This window comes from Ahaetulla prasina, chromosome 1 (genome assembly GCF_028640845.1).
Source record: "Ahaetulla prasina isolate Xishuangbanna chromosome 1, ASM2864084v1, whole genome shotgun sequence".
Taxonomy (NCBI): domain Eukaryota; kingdom Metazoa; phylum Chordata; class Lepidosauria; order Squamata; family Colubridae; genus Ahaetulla; species Ahaetulla prasina.
The window spans coordinates 286,996,953-287,024,113 of record NC_080539.1 but is presented as its reverse complement, the minus strand read 5'-3'; the positions used below and the strand labels follow the sequence as shown (position 1 = coordinate 287,024,113).

The 27,161-nt window shown below is 36.1% G+C and overlaps 1 protein-coding gene across 10 annotated transcripts in view; it reads right to left on the bottom strand.

The window, feature by feature from the left end:
* CD44 (CD44 molecule (Indian blood group)) overlaps positions 1–27,161 on the bottom strand; it is a 92,381-nt gene that overhangs the window by 16,895 nt on the left and 48,325 nt on the right. For 9 of the 10 annotated variants that reach the window (XM_058161649.1, XM_058161651.1, XM_058161650.1 and 6 more), the window contains exons 2-10: positions 25,537–25,702; positions 20,706–20,842; positions 19,828–19,899; positions 18,462–18,602; positions 15,262–15,348; positions 4,951–5,079; positions 3,374–3,532; positions 1,967–2,158; positions 351–527 (exon numbers count right to left, since the gene is read on the bottom strand). In XM_058161649.1, the coding sequence (XP_058017632.1) occupies positions 351–527; positions 1,967–2,158; positions 3,374–3,532; positions 4,951–5,079; positions 15,262–15,348; positions 18,462–18,602; positions 19,828–19,899; positions 20,706–20,842; positions 25,537–25,702 (1,260 nt within the window). The remainder of the gene's footprint in view (positions 1–350; positions 528–1,966; positions 2,159–3,373; positions 3,533–4,950; positions 5,080–15,261; positions 15,349–18,461; positions 18,603–19,827; positions 19,900–20,705; positions 20,843–25,536; positions 25,703–27,161) is intronic. The other variant, XM_058161654.1, reaches the window with a different exon arrangement.

Sequence of the window (27,161 nt, the reverse complement as noted above, 5' to 3'; positions counted from 1 at the left end):
ACCAAGCTCTACCTACTATATAAAATTTTCTGGGAAGCAGAAGTTCTTTACTTAAGAAAGTAAAGAACTTATCCAGAAGAATGAACTCACAGGCACAGATAATTTCAAAAAAGAACTCCATTTTTAATAAATAGATTAAACATGGCTCACTTTCTGCCAGAACCAAAATAAAGAAAATTTCAAATTTCAATTTGTACTATAGCATTTCCTTTCATGGAGAAGATTTCACAATAGTAAAATCTACCCACCTACAATAGTAGAACCATAGGTGCTGCTAATGGCCACACTGCTAGAAATAATGTTATATTCAATACAGTTAATTTTATATTCAACAGTCATACTGCCAATACCTGACTGAGAAGATGCATTTTCATAATAGCTGTCCCTTGAAGATACAAGTACTTGTAGGATATCATGGATTGTCCTGTTTGCGACAGAAATTTGGCTCCTTTGTGTAACTGTATCAACAGCTGATGGCTGATGTTGATGTTCTTCTTCATGTTCAATGCTTCCATTGGAGAAAGTAACTGTTGCAGTTATGATAAATAAGCCAGGAATAAATTTTAACTATTTGTGTATTCAATTGAAGGAGTCTCAGATTCAAAGAGCTGAGAGTGCTTTGACAAACATGAGATATGTATTTAGGCTTTCTGGCTTAGTTTAAAAGGAGCATATACAAAAGTTTCCTTGCATGTTAGATCTCTAATATCAACAAGCTGCCACAGTTACTAGGTGTCTTGGGTTCAGCGTAGTTCACAAATTTACTGCCAGTATTAAAGTAGGTAACTGCATGGAATATAATTTCCCAGGTTATATGGAAACAGAACTAAGCCGAAATATCTGCTTTTTCTATGAATTAAATTCAGGCAACGAACTAATTACAGGAGGTTCAAATCACCTAAAATCCAAGATTTTACCTCAATCAAATTGTATGAAGTATGCAATAACTAATAATTGCAAATGGACTGGATCATTGCATTGCCAGATATATGCAGCAGAGACTTCTAGTTTGTTCAGACAGTAAAAAGTCTATAAACTTCTATTCTTACATCTGAAACCTTTTATTACATCAAACCACTGGCTCATCTACCCTGTGACTCTCCATGTCATACAATGATATGTCAGATATCAAAGGAAGAGCTTTGTTACCTACAATGAACCTTAGGTAAAGGTAAAGGTAAAGGTTCCACTCGCACATACGTGCTAGTCGTTGCCGACTCTAGGGGGCGGTGCTCATCTCTGTTTCAAAGCCGAAGAGCCAGCGCTGTCCGAAGACATCTCCGTGGTCATGTGGCCGGCATGACTCAATGCCAAAGGCGCACGGAACGCTGTTACCTTCCCACCAAAGGTGGTCCCTATTTTTTCTACTTGCATTTTTACGTGCTTTCGAAACTGCTAGGTTGGCAGAAGCTGGGACAAGTAATGGGAGCTTACCCCGTTACACGGCAGCACTAGGGATTCGAACCACCGAGCTGCTGACCTTTCAATCAACAAGCTCAACGTCCTAGCCCCTGAGCCACCACGTCCCTTATTGAATGAACCTTACTGCTGCTTATAAATTAGAACTGCAAACCTGTTCTAAGATATTTGTAAATTCACAGATGAATTTACAGAGAAATAAAGAATATAGAGTCTGAGAGAGTAAATTCTGTTTGGAAACAGACTTCACATCTTTAGTATCTCTAGACATAACGGCTTTGCAAAATAACTACCGGTATATTAATATTGTTTCACGTAATCTCTTGCTGAAGAGTCATTATTTAAATCTGTAAACTGCTATCTAAATCAACTATAAAATAATTAAAGAGTGAATTGGGTAGAGGGGAAGCAAAACACAATTCTTTTTTTACAATTTACACCTTGTGTGTAAGAGTAACGTATTTTGTTTAGAAATTTGGATGAAAAAACAAATGCAGCTAATTTAAAGAGAAAGTTGGCTCTGTAATGGAAGTATTCACATTGTTACCTGGATGATGAAAAGATTCTTTTTCCAGGGTACTTTCTTTTTCTTCGGAAGGGAAAAATTCTGGATGTAACACGTCTGAAGTGTTGATTGCAGGGGTTACTGTGTCTTCAATTTCCAGTTCAGGAGATGCACCCTCCAATTGAGGCTGCTTTGAGTCTTCCTGCTTGAAGAAATCATCACTGGAGGACACAGCTGTTATGATGATGTTTTGAATCAATTCCATTATTATGTTTGCTGAATAACCCTCCAGATCATCTTGTTAAATATATATATATATATGGCTTGCACTTTCATTATGTGCGTTAGGCAGAGGAAGAGGAAAGTAGATAAAATTTTGAAAAGTATTGTTGAATTCACAGGCCCCATAATCAGCACCACAATTTGCAGAAATGGTTGATTTTCCAGAGATGCCCCAGACACCAGGAACAATAGTAGAAGGAATATAACAGCAGTAGAGGCAGAAAAGATGTGACAGCAGCTTGCACCCTTATCTGATCTATCAAATGTGTTTGATAGATGCAGAAGGCTTTGTACCATCTGGATTCACAGTAGCATCTTAAGTCCAATAACATTCTCCTTTTTCTTCCTTTTCTTCTTTGGACATTTTCTTTCTTGAAATATTTTGGACACTCACTTCAGATACATAGTCCAGATTTATATTGTCAATCCAAAGGTTTATTTTGGACGGCATTCATTGCCAGGATGAAGTTCAGACAATTAAGCTTATTCAGTTCTAAAGGTGCTGCTGTATAAATCCAAGGAAATTGAAATAGAAACACTATGAAATATTGAAGCTAAAATACCAGATTTATCTTCAGTGTCAACTTAAATAATTTAGCAGAATACATAATGTGTTACACATTATGATCACTACATCTAAGAGAAAAAGCTTTAGATTGTGAGAAGAATTGTAATTGAAAACTCAAAAGAGAAAGCCCACAAAAAGCCCAGTGCAGTAAGAGACATTTTCCCATCTTCAAGAGAAGATGGCAATACTTTTCATAAGAAATAAAGCTGCAACTGTACAACCAAGTTTGTCTATCAACATACAAATGCAATCTATTTCTCTTCTTCTAATGTTGGCAAAAGAATGCCTTTAGATAAAAAGCAACTATTATTACACAAGTATTAGTTTGTGAAATTGTTTAAGCCAGTGGTTCCAAAGCATTTTCCTTTATTATACAAAACCACTTAGCAAAAGTCTTCAATATCATGGCTCTGTATGTTTGATACTATTTTCCTGTTTGAAGTCATCACAATATATATTACCTGCATACTCCAGTTAAAATTATCAATACTTCTAATGACTAACTACTACATTCTGAGTTTTGATACTGTGGAAAGAAATTCTACTTCAAACCAACATAAATGAAAAACATGTTCAGTAGCATGTTTAATTCCTCATACCGGTAGTAGTTGAATATTTTTCAACAATTCCAGTTAGGACATCCGCATTTGTGTCATTTGTTGAGTATCTGACTTCACTGTCCCTTCCAGAATGTACAGCAGGTAGCAATATATTATGGGCTGATTCTTCTTGTTTGACATCTTTGCTGGAGTTCACAGCTGTTGTGACAATGGTTCAATTGACAATGGCTTGAATATTTGGAATCCCACTATCAACTAGTACCTGAGCTTAATTTATTTTAGAGAATAATGTATATGTTAAGGCAAAGATTTTTAAAAGTACAGATCACACATGTACTTTCATATACTCGAAAAATTTGCATACATGAACCCCCAAGCATGACTATCTCATGAGAAATGCACTATTTCTAGTACAGACAGATGAAATAATCATACATAAAAGAATAAGCAATATATTCTCTCTTAGTTGAAAGCATTCACTGAGAGTGGTTTCTAGTCTGATGCCTTATCTGGTTCTATCTACATTAAAGGAAGTTAGGTTTGAATCAACAACTCAAAGCATATAAGTGTAACACTAACATTAAAAAAAGCTTCTGAACCTTGAATAGCTTCATGGCCCATAACATTTATATAGGTAAAGATTTTTTTGGCATGGAACTACATAAGAGGAAAGTTTTCATCTGGCAAATAGTTTGTTACCCTGTTTCCCCAAAATAAGACATCCCCTGATAATAAGCCCAATTGGGCTTTTGAGCGCATGGCAATAAGGCCAAGCGCTTATTTCAGGATTCAAAAAAATATAAGACAGGGTCTTATTTTCGAGGAAACACGGGTATTATAGGAACAGAATCAATCATGTTCGGAAATGTAGAATAAAAAGAATAAAAGGTAACACCTTTTCAATATGTGATCATTTTTTTAAATTAACTTCTTCATTTAATGCTAATGTGCATTAACCATATAGTTCCTTTCACCAACACCATCTGCTCCCCAACAGTAGCATAGGTACAACAAAATAAATTAAAATAGAAAAAGATAGCAGAAATAGTATTAATTGAACCCACTTGTTAACTAACCAACGTGGCTATTAACAAGAAAGAAACTAATTCAGATTTATGCATAGAGAACACTGTAGCATCATAATAACCACCACCAAAACCAAAGCTAAATTTGCCATAGACGTTTATCAATTTGACATTTAATTTTGGATTTGCCAAGTGAAAGTATAAAAGAGACACCAATGGAAAGCAGATAAGGTAGCTCAGAATTTGGCCATTTCCCATTCAAATGAAGCACAGATTTTAGGCACAAGCCTTTCATCTTGAGAGCATTGCTGGGTTTCCATTTCTAGCACTAGCTAAGACAGACATTTTCCAATGCAAAAGCCAATGCCAGCTATGCAAAATAGACCATGCAGAGAAATACAGCGCAAAATCATCTGCCACTTTCAACTGAAATTCTTCTATTATTTACTATTATCTATCTCAGATAAAATAATCTTTTGTAGAGCAATACAAATTCTACACTACTGAAGATCTAAGCCTACATCTAAAAGGCTCTTTATCATACCTTAATTATTTTCTATAATACAATGCACAATAGGGATTAGTTCTTACTGGTATTTGATGTCTGAAGTTCCTTATCACCACTGTTGTCCCACTCAAGAACTGTTTCAGGATTTTTTTGCCCAGACCCTTCTTCGTCATCATCACCACCACCATCATCATCATCTTCAAAACTCTGATCTATTGATTTATTGATGTAAACTTATGGTAAGATTTTTATATTTTCATCCAGTTATCCATTTTTCTGTTGCCTACATCATTAATATGTTCTTGCTTCACTGATTGGAATAATCAATAAGAGATGAAGAATGGATTATCTAATTTCAGTTCCATCTGTGTGTGTGTGTGTGTGTGTGTATGTATGTGTGTGTGTATGTAAAAAAAAATCAAGTTCACTTTAAACAAATGATAGAATCTGGATTGTGCCCTCTGATTGTGATTTAAGGGAGGCAAAACACATTTTGCTAGTAATCACATACTAAATCATTTTTACTTCAGCAACTGCAACATTTCAATGAGATATGAGGTACTTGAGAGATTGGTTATTATTACAAACCTAATCCTAATCCTAACTCTTAAAAGAATCTCCCCCATAAAATGGAGCAGGGGAGAGAGTTCTTTGAAAGAATATAAGTGGGATCTGAATATGAATTTATTTTGATAGCATGGAATGGAATGGAATGATTGTATTCTTACATATAGAAATGAGAACACAATAGGAACTATATTACATTCTGAGCTGACTGAAGACAATATTCAGTGAATACACATCTCCCAGATTCACTGGGCTTGCTAAAATTATACAAAATCAAAGAGCAAGGAGTAAAATCTATTTACAGCTAAAGAACAAAAATTTACTGCAACAAATCCAATCAGGATTTATTAGCAAGTTATTAAAAAGCCATGACTATCTTAAATGCACTAATACAATAATATAGAATATAATTTTATTCCAAATACTAAGAGGTGATTTAACTGAATTTTCTGAATGAGTTTGAATGAAATTGAATAGAACAACTTTTTTACTCTTAAACTGATAATAAACTATGAGATAATAAAATCAGAATAATAGTCTTAGCAGTCAAAGATTCCTTCCGGTACTACTATAAAAGTTAGTATTATGTACGTAGATTACATAGTTGTCCTAAAGCTTATGCTACAAATCCTTAAAAATCAGTATTGAATCAAAGATACAAAAGGACTCAACCGATGTTGAATTTACAGTACATGTTAACTGTGGAAATATTGTCACTGACACCAAGTTGGAAAACAGGTAAATGAGTTTGCAGTATTTTTATTAAGTAAAGTAACAATACCTGATTAAACTGCAGAAAGGAATGTTAAAGTCTTTGCAGTTCATTTTAAGTAATCACCAATCTGGCTTTTGAACTTCAAGTACATGTTTTGAATTAGTTATCAAAATATGCACAGCCTATATTTACATGCCAGAGCAAAGTTACATTAAGTCATGGAAAAAAGCTCAGAAAATTGGTGCTCATAATAATATAAGCTTATCTTCCTTATATCTAATATAAATTGGGAAATGGTGAGAAGTGCAAGTTCTTTCCTTTTTCTTTATCTATATTCTGGTGCCTACTTTTATTCTTACATTTTATTTCAATGAGTATCTATGTTTTGTATCAGTTATGAATGATGCAATTTAAGACATTCAACTGTAATTTGGTTTTCTGAGTACATGTTTCAAGAAGAAATAGGACAATATGAAAAGCAAACACTGTTCGTCTTTGGCATCATGTATGTACATGCTCATGCAACCAGGTATTCATATCAGAGTAAAAAGCCCCCATACGCTGTCTTTTAAAATGTGTTTCAATTCTTTTCTGGTAGGTAGGTATTTATAACATTTATGTGGCTGCTTAACTCAAGCAAAATGGTCAGCATACAAAAAAATCAACTATAAATATAATCCCTCCTCCAAACCTCCTCACAATACACTGAAAGTCAGCTAAAATCATAAAATGGAAACCACCTTAAAATATACAACTCTATAATTAGGACATCCGGATTCAAAGGCCTGGGGAAGGAGTCAGAACTTAACTGTGTTTCTAAAGATTTTATATCAGGGAGTAAGTATGAACAAACTTCTTTTTGTGAAGATAGCATGGTTGAGGGAAATGTACATTTCTTCTTCCAGATAATGCTGATCCAGCTAATCTAGGCATAACCTGGTAGTTTTTCCAAGGTGAATCTTTCTGAAAAGGGTCTGGTCCTTCTGGACCATATCCAGAGCATGAGAAATGATTGCATCTTCTGGAAAGTATACTTCCAGAAAACTGTAGATCCATACCTATACTGGAAGAATTAATGTGACTATGATCCAGAGGAGAATAACACATTCAACACCCCTTTTACTGATGGCACAGAAGCTATTCAGCTGATAAAATCTAGAGAAAAACTCTCCAAGCTTAACAACTTGGCTTGAAGGAACCACATGAATAGAGCAAAAAGGAAATCAAAATGACAACCTTCTGGATTCAACAGAGAATTAAAACAATAAATATTTGTCAAGAAAATAAGTTTATGTATCAAGTCTCAGGAGTATATGACTATGGAGGTGTACGTGGAACCTCAGCATGACTATGGGAAATTTATGGCAAAATGAATGGAGAGAAACACAATGCAGGTCTTTAGAAATATTTTGTTCATCTCCAATCAAACAGCCCAGTTTAAATCCATTAAGGAACCAGCTTATATAAGACTTTTCTTTGTCATGTCATCAATTTTTTTTCTTTAAATTGTAACTCTTATAGAAATGTGCTGCTTTTAAATAGTTATGACTTACAAGGCACTTAAATAAACAAATATTGTTGTAGAACCTAAGGATATGGACGTTTGACTTACAATACATATTAAAAAGGAAATGCTTGCAGGACATATCTGCATGTAAATTATGGGGCACATTTTATTTTTAAAAGTAAACTGAAAGGAAGATTTAAATTCATCTAAAACAATTAACTGTTTAGTAATTGGGTCATGTTAATAAAGCAATGCCCCTGCACTAGAATTTTAGTTGAAGCAATCATATATCTTTCCATACTATATATGCAAGAGCTATGCCATTAGCTTTTTTACATGTCAGCACATAGATTAATTCCTAAAATAGCATGTCCTTAAACCATAGTTATAGTATGCTCTTAAAGCAACAGTTTCACTTAAGTCCAAACAACATATTTCTGTAGGACATACAGTGCACTAATACCAGAACAGTTCAAGCAGCACTCATAAAGAATATATGCAACAATTTTTTTTCAGTGAAACCAAACTTTTGGCCAGAGATTCTGAAAAAAAAGTACGCAAGAGACTATGATTGACTAAAACTTTACAAGAGTTTACCCTTCCTGGAGGTTCTATTCTGCATTCCTTTATGTTCTTCAGGTGGCCACCATAATGGAAAATCTTCAGTGATTTGCTGATCTTGACTAGAATTTCCATGATGCTTTTCATGATTTGAATTGTCTTCAGCTGTAATGATGGCAGAATAACTACAGTGTTGAATATGTGTTGTATCTTCGATCAATAGAACTTCCTCATAGAAGATGATAAAGGGTCACTTCCTGTGTCCTTAAATAGTCCTACTGTTGGTTTTCAAATAATATACTCATATGTATTTTGTTTTGGCAGTACTCTAAGGCAAGATGGATTATACGTTAACAACACAAACATTATGAACACGAAGTACACAGTGTCACATCCAGAAAATAACAATGAGGTTACTTTTGAAGCACTCCAAGAAAAAAACATTGCTGATAGTAGAAGAAAGTTGAGCTCTTTAAATCCAGATGTTTGATAAGGAACCGAAAGTGTCGCAGTGAGACTGGCTGGAAAATAGCAGGCTCTGACGAGCCTTGCAAAAATCCAGCCAGACAAACCGCTGTCAGGGAGGTCTGCAGACCGGATCCGTCTTGTAGGGATGGTGAAGAAGGAGAGGTATCTCGGATGACCAAGAGGAAAAGGCAAGTTCCTCAGAGGTTGGAGGAAACTCTTCAATCTGGTGGCGGGGGCAGCAGCCATTATGACCATCATGAAGCTGGACAACCGGAATAAGATTTGTGCAGGTGGGGTGTTTTGGACGGAGTATTGATACTGGCTGAGTGATTGCCAACTCACAGGTAAAAAAGAACTATTTAAAAATTTTTCAAAAGAAGTCCCGGCGAGGAAATAGCAGCTAATTGGGAATGTTAATGAAGGGAGAAGAACAAAACAGAAGTTAAAGCACTAAAACCCAGAACAGAGCTTGATATTTGGAATGAAAATTGGATTTGGAGATATTAAAATTATTATAAGAAAAAGAAACCCAAAAGAAAATAGTTTCTGAACAAAATTGGACATAATCTTAAAAGTTTTGAACTTTGAAGGAAGAATAAAGAAAAATTCATAATAGAAAAGGAAATTTTTCAATTGGATTTGAAATTGTATTTTAAACTGGAATTTGGAATATATAAAATTAAGAAGAAAAAGAAGAAACTTGAAAAACATTTGATAAGCAGATTTAATACACAAATTGGATATTTTGTGACTTTGTTAATTTGAAACCTGTATATTGGAGAGAGACATATGCTGGTGGAAAAAAACACTACAACGAACAATTTGAAATCTGAAAAAAATTAGTGACCTTGAACTACAAGAGCTGTGAGAAGTTTGAAGAACGATTTGTTTTCTTTTAAGCTGTTTAATCTCAATAACCAAAGTTGGAAAATAACAAAACTGTAAATTGGAATTAAAAACAAACCAGAACATCAAAATATCGCAGGAACTAATTGAGATGGTTAAAATGATGCATGTATCATTTAATATTGATAGAAAATGAGAAATTGTTTCAGAACATATTCCATTGGATAAAGAGGCTAAGGACGGGAAGCAAGAAAACAACACTGAAGATAAAGACATACTGATTATATTATAATTCAGTTTTTACAATATTGTCAGTAAAAATTGAATCATGATATAAATTGTGAAATACAAAAAGAATGGTAGAAAGGTTAATACCATCTTATTATGTATTTAGAAATACATAAGATATGAACCTTCAAATGAAATTGAAATTGAGTAAGATAATTGAAATTAAGAAAAAGAAGATGAGTAAGATAATGTTTGTATCTGAAAAAGGTAGTGTGAAAAACAAAACTGAAGAAATATATTGCTTTCGGTAAAATAATAAAATGATTAATAGGGAAATAAGAAATGATAAATTGGTCCATTATAGAAAATAATTGACATTAAGAGATAAATATGAAATATCAAGCTATAATAAAAAAATAGAAATATTAAGATTGGAAATTAGGGTGGATGGTAATATTGATTATAAATTAAATATTAAGTGGAGACGAAAATTTAAAAAAGTAGAAAAAATATTGAAATTGAAATATATAAATTATATTTGGGAAGTACTTATGTTATAAGCTGTAAATTTTGACTTGGTCAATACTCTATTCAGAAAAAATGTACTTTTTTTAATTTAAAAAATAATAATTTAAAAAAATCCAGATGTTTTATTTATTTATTTTTATTTATTAATCATACTTTTATACCGCACCATCTCCCGTAGGACTCAGGGCAGTTCACAGGCATATTAAAAAACAATATAATAAATAAGCATTAATAACCCAATTAAAACTAAATATTATCATAGCCAAATCACTAAAAACGGTAAAAACCCATTAAAAAACCCTTAAAATTTAGTTAAAACATTTTATTCTTAGGCTAGTCCAGCGCGCTGAAATAATAAAGTCTTCAGTTCACGTCTGAAGGTCCGGAGGTCGGGGAGTTGTCGTAATCCTGGAGGAAGCTCGTTCCACAGGGCTGGTGCCGCCACAGAGAAGGCCCTCCCCCTGGGGGTTGCCAACCTACATTGTTTGGTCGACGGCACCCTGAGGAGGCCCACTCTGTGGGAGCGCACGGGTCGTTGGGAGGCAATCGGTGGCAGAAGGCGGTCTCGAAGGTATCCCGGTCCTAAGCCATGGAGCGCTTTAAAGATGGTAACCAAAACCTTGAATTGCACCCGGAAGGCTATCGGTAGCCAGTGTAGACCGCGCAGGATGGGTGTTATATGGGAGCAACGCGGTGCTCCCTCTGTCACCCGCGCGGCCGCATTCTGGACTAACTGGAGCCTCCGGGTGCTCTTCAAGGGGAGCCCCATGTAGAGAGCATTGCAATAGTCCAGGCGGGAAGTGACGAGGGCATGAGTGACTGTGCGTAAGGCGTCCCGGTCAAGGAAGGGGCGCAACTGGCGAATCAGGTGAACCTGATAAAATGCTCCCCTGGCGACGGCTGTCAAATGATCCTCTAAGGACAGCCGATCATCCAGGAGAACGCCTAAGTTGCGCACTCCTTCCCTGGGGGTCAGGATTTCCTCCCCCACAGTCAGCGATGGTGTAAGCTGACTGTACCGGGACGCCGGAACCCACAGCCACTCTGTCTTGGAAGGGTTTTGTTTCTCAAACAAATCTAGTTTCATTATGGTTATATTAAAGGATGATAAGAATTTACATTTCTATTGTCAGTTTGGATATAAAATGGGATAGCCAGTATTCTTGAACTGAAGCTCCTTAATTTGCTGTAATGGGATTTTCAAATAGGAAGCTAGTTCAAGGATCACATTTTCAGTTCTTTTTGTTCAAATGGTAAGTTTTAGTATTTCCTTATGGCAATGCAGAGATAGAAAATAATATTATAATTTCCACCATTGTAGAATACAGAGATGTAAATCTAATGGAGATCATTTTCAATGTTAAAAGCGAAAGCAACAATACAAAGAACAGAAGCCCTTGAGCAAATGAAGATATCAGAAAGAAGAGGAAGCACCCACTGAAGTAAAGAACAATATAGCAACTTTCCATTTCAACACAATGGGAAGAGTAGAAGCAATGATGGTTAAGAAATATATGCTGGAATTCCATCACATATTTTCCTCAACCTCTCAGACACAAGTGATACGTTGTTTTTATGTGTAGTCTAAGAATGGAAATTCTTCGCTTTCAATTTTGAGGTTCCAAACAAAACCAAGAATGAAACTTATTTGGTATAGGGATTGAACTGTAAAACATTTTTCTGGATTGTCTATTACTCAATGTAATCTTCATTATCTGCCAGGAAATCGCATAATCTGAAGTTCATATAATCATAATTGTATAAGGTTGTCTTAGAACTGTAACTTTCCTCTGTTCAATATACAATATACATATATTGTATTTACGAGGAAACATCAAAGCTAAAGTTCGAGTCTATCACTTCCTATAAATCAGCATCAATGTAGCAGTATTAATATAAGCAAAGTTCCCTCCCCTAACCAACGTTTCTTGTGTAAAATACTTTATATGCTACAAACATATTTTGCATGAATATACATTCTGCGCGCCACAATAGAATATTCAGTGCAATTATAATTTATAGCTAACAAAAAGTCAATTGCAAACAGAAACCAGGGAAATTCCATCATATCACCCATGCAGAAAAACACAGACAAGCTATTGAGAGATGCTTTTGACAGAATGAATCATCATAGAGGGAAGAAGGAACCCAGATTATAACATTGCAACTGACGTAGATCAATAGGATTACATTAATCCTTGATTCTAGGCACAGAGCAGAAGAGTACAGAAAAATCATTCCCATTCACAACCACCACGTGCAGTGTTTGGAATAACTTGAAATAATAAGTGTTTGTCAATTCTATTTTAAGATTATTTACTACACAACAGGCAACAAGCACAGAGACAAAGTCTTTTTATAGGTTTTGAATTATATAGCTGCAACAATTTAGCATATAAAATTGCTTTATCCATGGGTATTTGAGAAATCAGCTTTTCCATGAATTCAAGGAATGGCACCGATTTAAAAAAACAAACAAAACACTAGTTTAAATGGCATTATTGGCCAGAACTTTGAGACCTGTTTCCAGCTTACCTTTTCATGAACTGATGAAAATTGGCTTCCGAGTTTGCCAAGTTTCACCAGAAAGACATGTATGCTTCTAATCTCTGAAAATTATTGAAACAAATAAAGCTGCATTCAAAGTAAGCATTGCCAAAAGCAAATCCTGAAAACTTGCAATTGCAGGTAAATATCCAAAGTAATAACAAAGGTTTCCATTATAGCTGCAGGATCTCTGAAAAAATGAAGGCTATTGCATAAATTAAACCATCTTTCTCTACAGAAAAGACCATTGCACATATATACTGATAAATATGATTCAAAATAGAAAAAAAATGCACACTTATGAACAATTAGATACATATATTGAACACAGTGGCTAGCATCTTGGAAGGAAAAAAAATCTACAAAAAGTTTTTCTAATGGGTGGATCTCCACTAGATAGTCTCGTGCCTATTTTTATGAAGGAATTGGGGGGGAAATCATTAGGAAATTGGAGATTATTGAGCAATCAGTTCTATGAAGACAATGAAAACAAATTTATATTAATATCACCTTGAGAATATCTTCCATTAGTTAGGCTGTTGTATAACTCACAACTTCTTTAAGAAATCTAAAATCAATGCTGAGAAAACAGAAACTGTTGCAATACCAAAGTCATGTTAATAGTTAGCATGTATGTGAAATGATAAACAAGAAGGAAATGATCCATTAGATTAAAACAATTCACATAAACTGTTATTTCGATTAATATGAAATTCTCTTTGGCTTTACTTCTGAGAATCCAAATATATTAGCAGAAAAATATAAAAACACCCAGTATATGAAGAAATGCAAGCTGAAATCAACCGCAAGATGAAATCCCACCAAAAAGCTGGATGACAAAATCTCAAACTGAAGTTCTTCCTCTAAATATGAAATGTTATCATAACCAAGTAAACACTTTCTTTGCTTTGCATACATAGTCATAAAACCATCCGTAAGAGTTTTTAATGAGCACTTTGGCTGATGGAGTCACAATGACATATATTTCCAATATAATTGTTAGAAATACTAAGAAAACAATCCAATTACTTCTTCCAAGAAGACTTACACAAAGGATATGACTGCACATTTATATCCAATATTTTATTTGCGTATACTTAATGGGCAGAATCTTGCCTACTGACACTCTAACCCTCTACATCACGGGTGTCAAACTCACAGTGTCACGTTGCCGTCACGTGATGTTTCACCACCTTTTTCCCATTTGCAGAGCTGGGGTGAGCGTGGCCTGCACGTGATGCATCCGGCCTGCGTGTTTGACATCCCTGCTCTACACTAATAATACACACTGATATATTCTACAGGCTATCCTAAGCCTCTTTCCCCTTCCCTTACACCTGGGACCACACTCTGTTAATTTGGACTTTTCTCTGGAAAGTACTGCTTCCAACCCGAGAAAGTTCTTTGCTGCCAAGACTCCCTTCCACTGCTTCTTTAGGTTCACATTCCATCACAATTTAACAGGTTGGGGGGGGGGGTGCAGGGGTGAAATCCGGCAGGTTCTGGAGAACCGGTAGCAGAAATTTTTAGCCGTTTGGAAAACCAGTACTGAAAATTTTGAGTAGTTTAGAGAATCGGCAAATACCACCTCTGGCAGGCCCCAGCGTGGGGTGGGAATGGAGATTTTGCAGTATTCTTCCCCTGCCACACCCACCAAGCCACACCACGCCCACCAAGCCACGCCCACAGAACCGGTAGTAAAAAAAATTGGATTTCACCACTGGGAGGGTGGCTTTTGCTTAATGAATGCCAGAGATTTTAATTTTAGTCACAGACTGTAGAGAGTCTATTATATAAATATATGCATTCAGAAATATTTCATAGAGTGAAGCCCGGGCACAAAAGGAGCCAATCACTAGACCATATAAAATCATCTGATCAGCCCTTCCCCATGAGACTCATCCTCCCCCTTTTTGAAAGCAAATATCTAATGGGTCTACAACATATCAAATCTTATGAGCACATTACTATAACATACCATCTGTAGCAATTACATAGTGTAAAAACTGGATATACTAAATGTTCCTGTCTTATACTAGGATTTTAATTTCTTGTTATTTGAGGTACTCTTTACTTTAGAAGCTACAAGAGCTTAAATGTATGATTCTAAACCAGAGGAATATGAATGAAAATATATTCTTTCATATAGTCTCTATATATAGACTATACAGTCAATGCAGCGATGAAATGCACTAACCTTCACTACCGGTTCGGAAATGTGAGCGTGCGTGCACCTCTTCTGTGCATGCGCAGAGGGTCAAAAACGAGACATAATGACGTCCCAGCGGCCACCGGCACTACCAGTTCGTGTAAGCTGGATAGATCCGGCCGGATTTCACCGCTGAATCAATGTCAGAAGGATGAAGGAGTGCACTGTCATTGTTAAAACCAAGTTACAACAGTTACTATTACAATTATTATACTTACTAGGATTCTGATCTTCAGGATTTCCTGGATGCTGATGATGGTGGTCATCTCTTCCGTATTCTGGTGTAAATGGTGTGATATCGTCCTCTGTGTCACAAAATATGAATGAGCTATACTCTTTTCACTTAGTGACCAACCAACAGCACAATCTTCAATCATATGACTGAATCACATATTCATGATTTTATGGGGACAAAATATTGTATGGCATTTCTCTTAGCGTAAATTATATTTTAGTTAGAAAAAGCTTGTACTGCATACTTTCCGCGGACTATCACGCACAATTATTATATGTACTTTTACTAATGTGGTTATTCAATTACGGTAAGTGCAGTTTCCTTAACACTTGAAAGAAAGTCTCATTTTCTTTTTGCAACAATAAATGTTGCTGAAACCCTCATGAAGCCAGGGCCGATCAGCAAGAATCCTACTGGAGTCACATTTTCCCTTAAGCCCTTCATTTTATTAGCTCCATATATACTCTAAGGCTGGCGGGACAGGCTAACAATAACAGCTATAAAAATAAATAGGTAATACTCAGAAGAAGTTTCTTTTTATATTGGGTGAGGTGATGGCACAGAAACAGTCACATGGATAATGGAAAGATTTTCTGACTGCTTTATTGTGTTTTAGTTTGAAGTGGGGTAGCTAGAGAAAATGTATTGTATTGTATCATATGTACTGCACTGTATTGTAAATTCCAAATAGGTTTACAGTATCATGTTTTATTTGCCACTGATAAACCAGTCTGGGCGGGGAGAACTCTGAATTAGTAAAAATAGTTTTAAGGGGTCCAGCTAGGGGGCAACATCATTTAACATACATAATTTAGAGCCGAGTCCAAGTGTGTCTTTCAGGCTACAATATTTTCAAACCCCCCCCCCCCCCAAAGTTAGACATTTTCTCCTCCTTATTCCTTTGGAAGATAGATATGAGACTGTGGTCAACCATCATTACTTAATTGTCATATGGTTGTGTTTTTACAACTAATAGTCAATGAAATAAACTATTAATGTTTGGTTTTATTGTAAAGAATCATTTAATTTTCATTATTACAGTAAGAATCTTTGTTGTCAAACAGCAAAATTATCAAAAAATTCTGAAGATTAGTTAATGGCAAGGTCTCTGAAATCTGAAAAACATGGGTGACTAAGAGAAAGAATTGTCAAAAATCGTATCTTTCCTTGTTTTATTGATAAATGCCTCTGCTAGTAAAAAGAAACAACTATCGGCAAAGCAACTAATTAGATACAATTTTGTACACTCTTTAGTGATGTCTTTTTCTGTAATGTATCATTAAAATACTTTATAGGTAGCATGGGAGATAAAATAAATAATGGTTTTTCTTTTTGCTAACTAATTCCTCAGGTGAGTTCTGTTTATTGGAAGAATGCCCTTTAGACATGAACTATGCTTATATACCATGTTTCCCTGAAAATAAGACATGTCTGGATAATAAGCCCAAATAGGATTTTCAGTGCATGCAATAAGCCACCGCCACAAAATAAGGCCCCCAACCAATTACTTACACGCATGCGCAGCCGGTCCCATTTCCTCAGGTTGCTTGCTGCGCAACCAAAATGAGTTGAGGAAGTGAGGCGGGGGGGAGGGGGAGACATGCCCTCCCCTCCCTGTTCTTCATGCCAGCCAAGCGGCCCAACACGTCCCACCCCACACTAATGGCAACAGCAGCTGCCGTATGTTTAGAGAGAGGGGTGGCAGGTGGGGCGCGGGAGAAGCAAGACGCTTTGAGTGAGACATGGCTCCCCTTGCCATCTTTTCTCCCCTTGCCGGGCATGGCAGGGCTCCTGCTCCTTACTTTTACAGGTTTTCTTTTACAGCGTGTTTCCCTGGACACAATGGTGAGGAATGCGATGGAGCTGGAAAGGTAAGTCACGCATCCTGTTTCTCACCCATCGCACCTGCTATCCCCAAATTGCATCCCTTAGCAGGTGGCTAAGCGAGGGGCTGCTATGCCCTGTGAGGGTGGGAGAAGAGATGGCAAGGGGAGCCATGTCTCGTTCCATGCGTCTTGCTTCTCCTCCACCCCACCTGCCACCCCTCTCGATAAAGATACAGCGGGAAAAGGAAGCAGCCTGGCTGCTGTTGCCATTGGGTTGGGGTGGGACGTATTGGGCCACGAGATGCGTGCCTTACCTTCCAAGCTCCGTCACTTTCCTCGCCGTTGTGTCCAGGGAAACATGCTGTAAAAGAAAACCTTATCACGAGTTCGAGAACTTTGATGGAACTCACTAGAAGGTTTTCTTTTACAGCATGTTTCCCTGGACACAACAGCGAAGAATGCGACCCCCTTTAGACATGAACTATGCTTATAGACCATGTTTCCCTGAAAATAAGACATGTCTGGATAATAAGCACCCCACTTCTCACACACCCTACCTGCCACCCCCAAATTGCATCCCTAAAGGGGGCAGGTGGCTAAGTGAGAAGCAGGAGCCCTGTCATGCCCGGCGAGGGGGTGGGGGAGAAGAGACGGCAAGGGGAGCCACATCTCGTTCCACATTTCTTGCTTCCCCGCCCCACCTACCACCCCTCTTGATAAACAGATGGTGGGGAAGGGAAATAGCTGTTGCCATTGGGGTGGGGTGGGACATGTCGGGCTGCTTGGCTGGCGTGAAGAACAAAGGGGGGAGGAGACGGCAGTGACGGGACATCCAGTCCCACACTCGCTGCCACCTGCACCCCCAAAATAATAAGACCCTCCGATAATAAGGCCAAGCCCTTATTTGGGGTTCAAAAGAAAATAAGACCCTGTCTTATTTTTGGGTAAACACGGTATATAAGCAAAAGATGATCACATGATCCCAGGACACTGCGACTATCATAAATATGAACCAGATGTCAAGCATCCGAATGTAAATGACGTGACCACAGGGATGCTGCAACGGTCATAAGTGTGAAAAATAGACATATGTTAATTTTTTCAGTAATTTCGAATGGTCACTAAATGAACTGTTGTAAATTGAAGATCATCTCTAATGCAGAATTTTCCCCAATCTACTTCAGCTCCTAGAAGCCTCAAAAATGATGATGCTTGCTGAGCAATTCTGAGAACTGAAGTCCACTCATGTGGAGACCACCTAAGTTGAGAAGGTCTACACAAATTCTGATGGATATCTGCGGCATTTCCAAGGTACTATTTAAATGTCATTCTGTAGAAGGCTGATCAATGCAAATACCTGGTGTGAAGTCACTGGGATCTGTAGTTCCCCTGCCAAATGCAGAACCACTGCCCACGCTGCTGTCATCTTCAGTAACTTGTGGCCTTTCTGTGACCTTCTTTCCTTCAAAATACCGTGATCCATCAGCATTGAAAATTTCTGAATGAAAAAGGATTTTATATTTATATATATAATATTTAATATTATATTAAATTAAATTATATTAAATTATATTAAATTAAATTAAATTAAACAGGGTAATATTTAATATTACCCTGTTGATTGAAACTAGACAAATGGTACCAGAAATGGTTATATAGTGCAATATGAAAGCTTATTAAAATCCTTACTGAAACATAAACAATATGCAAAGTTTGCTCAAATTTAGATTCTGACTGAATAGTATGAACCTAAGTGGTAGAAAGCTTCAAGCTATCAAGTTCCTCTCTCCTCCTTTGACATGGTCAGAATCAGAACATGTCTTTTTCTGGGGTTATTACATGTGACAGTCTGATTAAATCTACACAATTGTTCATTTATAAAATACTTCAAAAATATAAAATTTGGTCCTAGCTTGCTTCAATGAGCCATAATTTTGATTAAGAGTGAATAGTATTTCAGAGATCACAATTCTGCTTTATAAACTTTGGGATGGAGGCTGTAGAAGCCAATCTAGAAATGTGTTGACGTGAGAGTAAAAAGATCAATTCAATTTTCAGCCCATTTGGGAAAGGTTTGTAAGATTCTGCCAATTAAGAAGGCTTTTCCCCATAACAGTACATTTAAGGGTAAATTCTTTTCGGCACTGTTATGAAATAATTCCTTAATAAACCATTATCTCTGTCATACAATAATGATTGTGCATTTTGCATGTGTATATTCAAAAAGTATTTCTTTTCTTTGAAAAGTGGAACATAATATATTTTGTGTATGTAACACACAAAATGGCATTCCCTACTGGAAAAACTATTCCAACATAGCACTACAGAAAATAACATGCCACAAACCGATATGTATTGAGGTCTCTGGAATGCTTGATTTTTGTGAGACTTGCAAAATTGTTGGATTGAAGTCTATTCAATACCTTTTTAGCATCACTTGCTAAATTTACAATCCTACCCCATGCAGAATATCTGCAACTGTAATATCAAACTATCTGTGATAAATTCTCACTAAAGACCCCCAGAGAAAAATGTATCTCATTTTTTTAAAATTTTGCAATTTTAATTTGATTATAAATTAGTCTAAATAGACTATGTTATCACTTGAAGCCAGGCTAAGTCTCACTCCAAGTTTAGCAATACATTCCACACTGTTAATGCACTTCAATTTCACCAGAGAAAGGCTTTATATATATATTAAAAAAATGAAATTCAATCCTTACCAATACTGCTGTTGTTATTAGGCAAATCAGAATATAACTTTTTCACTGGATCACAAACCACGTCTCTTGATTCTAAAAAATGGGAGACAAAATGGGAAACAAAAAAATAAACAATATATTGGCTAACTTTCATAAAAGAAACAAAAGAAAATGGTGAAGGCCTACAGGACTACAAAGATGAAGTCTACAAAGATACTAGCATTATAGTATATATATATGTATGTGTGTATGTATATATATATATGTATGTGTGTGTGTGTGTGTGTGTGTGTGTATTACACACACACAATTAATACACACACACCATAAAATTCATGTGGATTATGATTTAATTGTTTCTTTCACTGTTCCAGCTGCTTAGCTACATTGGACTTTTACTTTTAGAGACAACAATGACAGTACCATTAATCAAGACTTTAACTATAACTCCATATAAACAGCAAGTAAAGTTCATCTTTTGGAACAAAAGCAGCATATGGGAGATGAATCTGTGTTGCACCTGTTGCATACATCTCCATAGTCTTTCTCCTCTGAGAACGTCTGCTATCAAAAGTCTGCAAGAGGACTGAAACAGCATGTGAGAAAACAAGCCAGCTTCAGAGTCAAGAGATCTGCAGACTTCAATACCATATTCTGTTTTTAACTCTCATTTTTGCTTGCTGAAGACCATAATACCAAGAGTGCTTCCTACGAAGCAGCTATCAGATCACAATGTACATTTTGTTGAATTTATTCAATTTTATGGATGAGGTATGCTGACTAGGAACAAATGGTTTCTTCATACACATTGTTCTCTCCTATCTTTATTCTACTGTGTTTTTGTGTCAAACAGAAAAATTTCCCAGCAATAGAAAATATGTGACCAACCCAAAACACACCTGATGAATTGAAGCAATATGTATCGTATCGGTCAGAAATATTTGAGGAAAGTATATAAATTCCTGTGTTGTTTGCTGCACAGAGATTATAAGGAGTATGCCGGGGAAGTACGATTTTGTCTTCTATATAACCATATCTAGAAAAAAGGGGAAAATGCCATTAAATTAATGTATTGAATTATATAGCCAACAATTGATAACTGTTCTGATTCCATACATTTGACAATGTATTTGTTCCAGACTTATTTATTTATTCATTTATTATTCATTTTATTTTTATATTGCCACAACTATATGGCTTAAAGCACTACAGAAATGTCGCAACACAAAATTATGACAAAGTATAACTCTCAGTGATTCAGAAAATGTAAAATGCAGGGCATTCTACTGAATGTTATACAAAATTAATACAGAAAAATAAGGATAAGAAAAACAAAGCTTAACGAAATGGAACAGCATATTCCCATTCCCATGCGGTGGTCTGACTAATTTAAAAAGTGTCCTAAAGTTTTCTACTTTATGTAATTTGAAAGGTCAACAAGATCAGGGCAAGTCTTTCACAACACCTTCCCTTAAGTCTCTACTCTTCCAGATTTTACAGAAGTGAGGAATTACAAGTAATTTTCCGTTAGGTTAGCATTGGACAGGAATGCATGATACTGAGTTATACATTTATATGATTTTTGTATTCTAAATGATTTCACAGCTTAGTAGAATGCAAAACAAGGCAATGAAAAAGGATAAGACATAAAAAAAATCTCCAGAAAGATTACACTACTAACCAGAGCATACAAAACATTTGCTAGACCAATTCTCGAATACAGCTCGCCTGTCTGGAACCCACACCTCATTTCGGACATTAATACAATTGAGCGTATCCAGAAATATTTTATAAGCGTTCTCCACTCCTCTGATCACAACACAATACCTTATGCCACCAGACTTGAAATCCTGGGTTTAGAAAATTTAGAACTCCACCGCCTTCAGCATGACCTGAGTATAACTCATAAAATCATCTGCTACAATGTCCTTCCTGTCGAAGACTACTTCAGCTTCAATCGCAAAAATACACGAGCACACAATAGATTTAAACTTAATGTGAACCGCTCCAATCTTGATTGTAGAAAATATGACTTCAGTAACAGAGTTGTTAATGCCTGCAATGCACTACCTGACTCTGTGGTCTCCTCCCAAAATCCCCAAAGCTTTAACCAAAGACTATCTACTATTGACCTCACCCCATTCCTAAGAGGGGTGTGCATAAGAGCACCAGCGTGCCACCACCGTTCCTGTCCTAATGTTCCCTTTGATTGTATCCAATTTGTATGGTTATTTCATGCTTATACTTATATATACTGTTGTGTTTGACAAATAAATAAATAAACAAATAAACAAACAAACAAATAAATAAATAAATAGAACCCCTAGCTCCCCTAATGCAGTTTATCTGCTGAATGAGGAAAAACACATTCCTCTCTAAACATTGTGATTTTGTAATAAAAATGGTGAAACACAAGAACAATTTATCCATGGGAGGCAAGTAAAAGATGTACTACCCTTCTTGTTCTCTGTTGACTGGAAGCATCTATGGACTCTCTTAAGTCAAGCAGAAATATTAATCTTACATACAGTTAAATACATGTATAATTAAGTAATACATTATGGTCACTTTTACAACCTCATATTAAAATGTCCATATTAATAGTGTATTTTATTCACACAGTTTTCATGTTCATCTTCTTTGCCATTTGTATACTTTAAATACACAAGGCTAGAATCCTAACAACATTTAGATGGGAGTAAGTCGCAATGAATTCTGGACATGTGTAGAATTGCAATGAATTGTTTTCTAATTTAAAAGTGTTATGATGATCTACAGAACTCTGCTCTTTCTATTTTTGTTACAGAATTAGGCAAGAAGTCATCGAAAGGGATGTTTTTTTCATGCCCAGTGGAGCTAAATAACAACCAAGTGAGCAGTGCATGCAAAAGCATTCTTCTAATATGGGCAAGTTGATACAGGTAAACTAATCTGATTCCAAACGATAAAGGGCATTTATAATGAAAACAGATTTCAATTAAACTTCGAAATACAGTGCCTATTGATGGAAAACCCAACATGTTTGTATGCTGGTAGTGGAGCAAAAGTTGTTAATGAGTGCTTACATGAAGATATTCTTATACATTTGGCTGAACACATAAACACATACACACCTTTCAACAGTACTGAAAAAAGGGGCTTACGACAATTTTCACAGTTACAACTCTCGTAGCATCCCCATGATCATAGGATCAAAATTCAGATACTTGGCACCTGGTTCATACTTATGAAGTCATGTGATCACCTTTTGCAACCTTTTCACAAGCAAAGTTAAAGGGGAAGCCAGGTTCACTTAACAACCAGATTACTTACTTATCAAACTGTGGCAAGAAAGCAATAGCAATAGCACTTAGACTTATATACTCACTTATATATTCACAGTGCTTTACAGCCCTCTCTAAGCGCTTTACAGCAGGGGTCTCCAACCTTTAAGACTTGTGGACTTCAATTCCCAGAGTTCCTCAGCCAGCTTTGCTGGCTGAGGGACTCTGGGAGTTGAAGTCCACAAGTCTTAAAGGGACCAAGGTTGGAGACTCCTGCTTTACAGGGTCAGCATATTGTCCCCAATAATCTGGATCCTCATTTTACTGACCTCACAAGGATGGAAGGCTGAGTCAACTTTGAGCCGGTCAGAACTGAACTCTTGGAATGAGCAGTGAGTTAGCCTGCAATACTGCATTCTAATCACCGCACCACCACAGCTCTTAGGTCGTAAAATGGAGCAAAACTCACTTAACAAATGTTTCACTTGGCAACAAAAATGTGAGGCTCAATTGTGGTTGTAATTCAAGGACTAACTATACAAGTAGAAGGTACATCAAGTTAGAGAAGGACAGGCTGCTCAACTTTTCTCTTGGCTTATGGACTGGATATTCTTTTTTAATCTGGTGTATTCAGGATTGGGTTGGAGGTCAAAAGCTTTGCACACATATTGACCAAACCTAGGACTTTATGCAAAGCCAGCATATATTGGCAACTTTTTAAAGCTTTGTTTTTTAAAAAAATAAGATAAATGTATAGCAGGTACAACAGAAACATCTACGTTGGTTCATTATATCAAATTATATCAAATCTTCACATGGCATGTACCATATATGAAAGTTTTCTGAAAATCTTTGGTCCTGAAATACTAATTTCCTACTTACATTATACGTCTGCATTCATTTAACCTTATAGTATTTTCATAGCTCAAAAGAAAAGAAAATATATGTAGGAGGAAGCTTCTCCATTCAATATATAAATATGTATTGTGAATTAAGAAACAGTGAATCATTACCCAAGACTGAATAATCACCTAACTGATCATGCATTTAAAAATGTTGGTTTTCTTTTTCTTCCACATTGCATATTATTTTGATTCCTTTTGAAAATGGAACAGTGATGTAAGTGATATAAGTCAGGCCAAAGATCAAATGTTGCTGGCCAAGATTTTCTGACATACTGATCGTAATGGACACACTGGTTTTAATTTCTTCCAGTGGAGCTAAGTATTTTTGAATAACTGCATTAACAGCAATTTGCTAATCAAACTACTTTTTATGCTAATAAAGGTAATTACACCACTAGATTTGTATTTATTATTAATACTTTGAAAGTACACTCATACAAGTCTGAACAACATATGAAATTACAGTTTAAAAATTCAGAAGCAATAGCTCGGCAACTTTCCATCAGAACATAGGGTAGGAATATTTTCTACATTATATCATTTCTCTATCATCGTTGTTAGAGAGATGAATGATTAGAATATACCAGTGGATTTAGGCATGCCTTGTTTTATGCTATAATTTTACTCCAGCAATTGCCAAATGCTAGTAATAAGCAGTAATCTTTACAGGTTTGACATTGCTAGACCAGTGTTCAACCTGCCCTCTCTCACAGATATCCATGCAGGTGGGCAGGAAGACACAGAAATATTTGCAAGGCTGGTAACGAAAGCTACTGTTGCACAATGACTAATATTGTACTTAGCCATAGAAGCTGGGAAATTTCAGGCTCAAACCTTGACCTGGGTGGCCTTAAGAGAAACCACTGTTCTTTTAGCCTCCACAATTCAGCCACTGAGATAATTATATCAATCCACTTTGTAGGCTTGCACTAATGATAATAATAATAACTTTAGTAATGACTTCAAACATGTGCTTTAAACACGCTGCTCTTCAGTTCAAAGTTTGTGAATACCTCACATTAGTTGAAGAGTTGAATGAGAGAAAGATCTTGAGGTGTCTCGTCATTTTATTTTTGTAAAAAAGAAAAATTAGGTAGACAAAGTTGAAATTACAAAAAAGACCAGCACAAGGAAGAGAGAGAAAAATAAATAACAAAGGCTTCCAAAATCAGTTGTTAAGAGTATAATAATTACGCAGAACCATCTGACTGCTAAGATTTTCCATATGTAAATCTTCCAAGAGAAATTGCAGATGCATAATTAAAAATAGATACTACTTCAGGCTATGTTTAACTTAAAAAATTAGGCCCTGACTCTGAACATTTTCAAAAAGTAAGCTGGTCTGAAGGACTATATTTTTGTTTTAATAATAAATGTTAAACTCAATCCAAGAAGAGAAAGCACCAGAGAAAATGAGAAAAGATAAATATATTGCACATTTGGGAAGAAAAACTGAACAAGCTGCAAAGAATAGGTGAGGGAAACAACAGGTGGAAAAAATATCAGTATCTATTCTTTGACAGTACATCTGTGTCCATTGTATATTTGGAAAGGCTTCCTACCTGCAAGTTTCAAAACCGAGGGTATAGGCTTTTTCCATTTGTTCCCATGTTGGGATGGTACTATTAAGTGCTTCGCAAAGCTGAACAGCCTCTTCTCTGGTAAGACTGTAGCGTTGATTCTTCTCTACATGGAAAACACCTGCATATCTACAACTTATATTCAAATCTGTACATGGGGAGGGGAGGGAGGGGGACAGGAAGAAAAGAGCATTGTCATGATAAAGATAGCAAAAAGCATTGCAACAAACATTTTCAGAAATGGCTGCTTCAGAACTATTGTTTTGTTAAGATTATTAATTTTGTATTTATTTATTTAAATACATTATTTAAATAAAAATAAATTATTTATTTATTATTAAATCCTTGAAGATAACCAGTTTTAACCAATTCCACCTATCAGAAGAAAAGCAACTGCTGACCTGGCTTTTGTTTTTTTTAACAATAAAAGTCTGCATTTTATACAATGCAATTTATCTCTGCCACAAGATGGACTGCAATGCACAAAAGTGTCTTAGAAATTATCTTTTGTGCCATAATAAAGATTTCCACGTCTTCCACTAAGGCTATCAACCAGTAGTGGGTTTCAATTCCAGTCGCTACCAGTTCGCATGTGCACGTATGACGCTTCTGCACATGCACAGAGATGTCTGGGCAGGTAGGCGGAGCTTCCCTCGCCATTGTTGCTACCAGTTTGCCCGAGCCGGGGTGAACCGTAACAACCCACCAATGCTATCAACCCATTTCACTTGTGGTCCTTTTTATATGTATCTTCTAAATAATTCCCATTAGCATAAGTCTCCTACTAGTTCTGCTTTAAACTTATTAATGTATTTTAACCAAGGCTCTTTTCTAATGAACAAAACAAACCTTTGGAGCAAGCAGAATTAAACTACACTTGAATTGCAACATTGGAACAAATGATAATGACTTGCTGATTATGTAACCAGGGAAACAGAAATTTCTATTTATGGAATAAAAGGATCAGACTGTGGTCAAAATATTAAACAACATTCCATTAGTTGGAAATTACAGATTTCTATTTCTTTTGCTTGTATATGAGTTTAGAATTTTATAGAGATTTTAGGCATAAGTCAATCATAGTATGTGATAGAAATAGATATCACTGCTGGATAACCCCAATAAGTACAAACACAAGATAGGCACCTTCAAATGGTTTTTCTCCAGTTTGAAATATGTCATTATCAACTACAATATCCCTCACTGGAGGTTCTACGCAGAAGAAATAGGACAAACTTTTCACAAAAGAATTAACAGATACATTTGATATCTGGACTCAAAACAAGGACAAAGCCATATCAGAGTACCGTATTTTTCCGAGTATAAGACACACCGGAGTATAAGACGCACCTTAGTTTTTGGGGAGGAAAATAATAAAAAAGCTGATTGGCAGGTGCGCCTCCGGAGTACCTCCAATTAACTGTTCCCAGAGGTGAATTTTAGCAACAGGTTCCTTGGTTGTGAGCTGTGCCTTGCTTTTTTTTTTTTTTTTTTTTTGCTTTTTTTCCTGCCTCCGAAACGTCTGAACCTGTGTTTCAGAAAAAAACTTTTTTTTTTCTGCCTCTGAAAGCCTCCAAAACATCAGAAACGAAGCTTCAGAAAAAAAG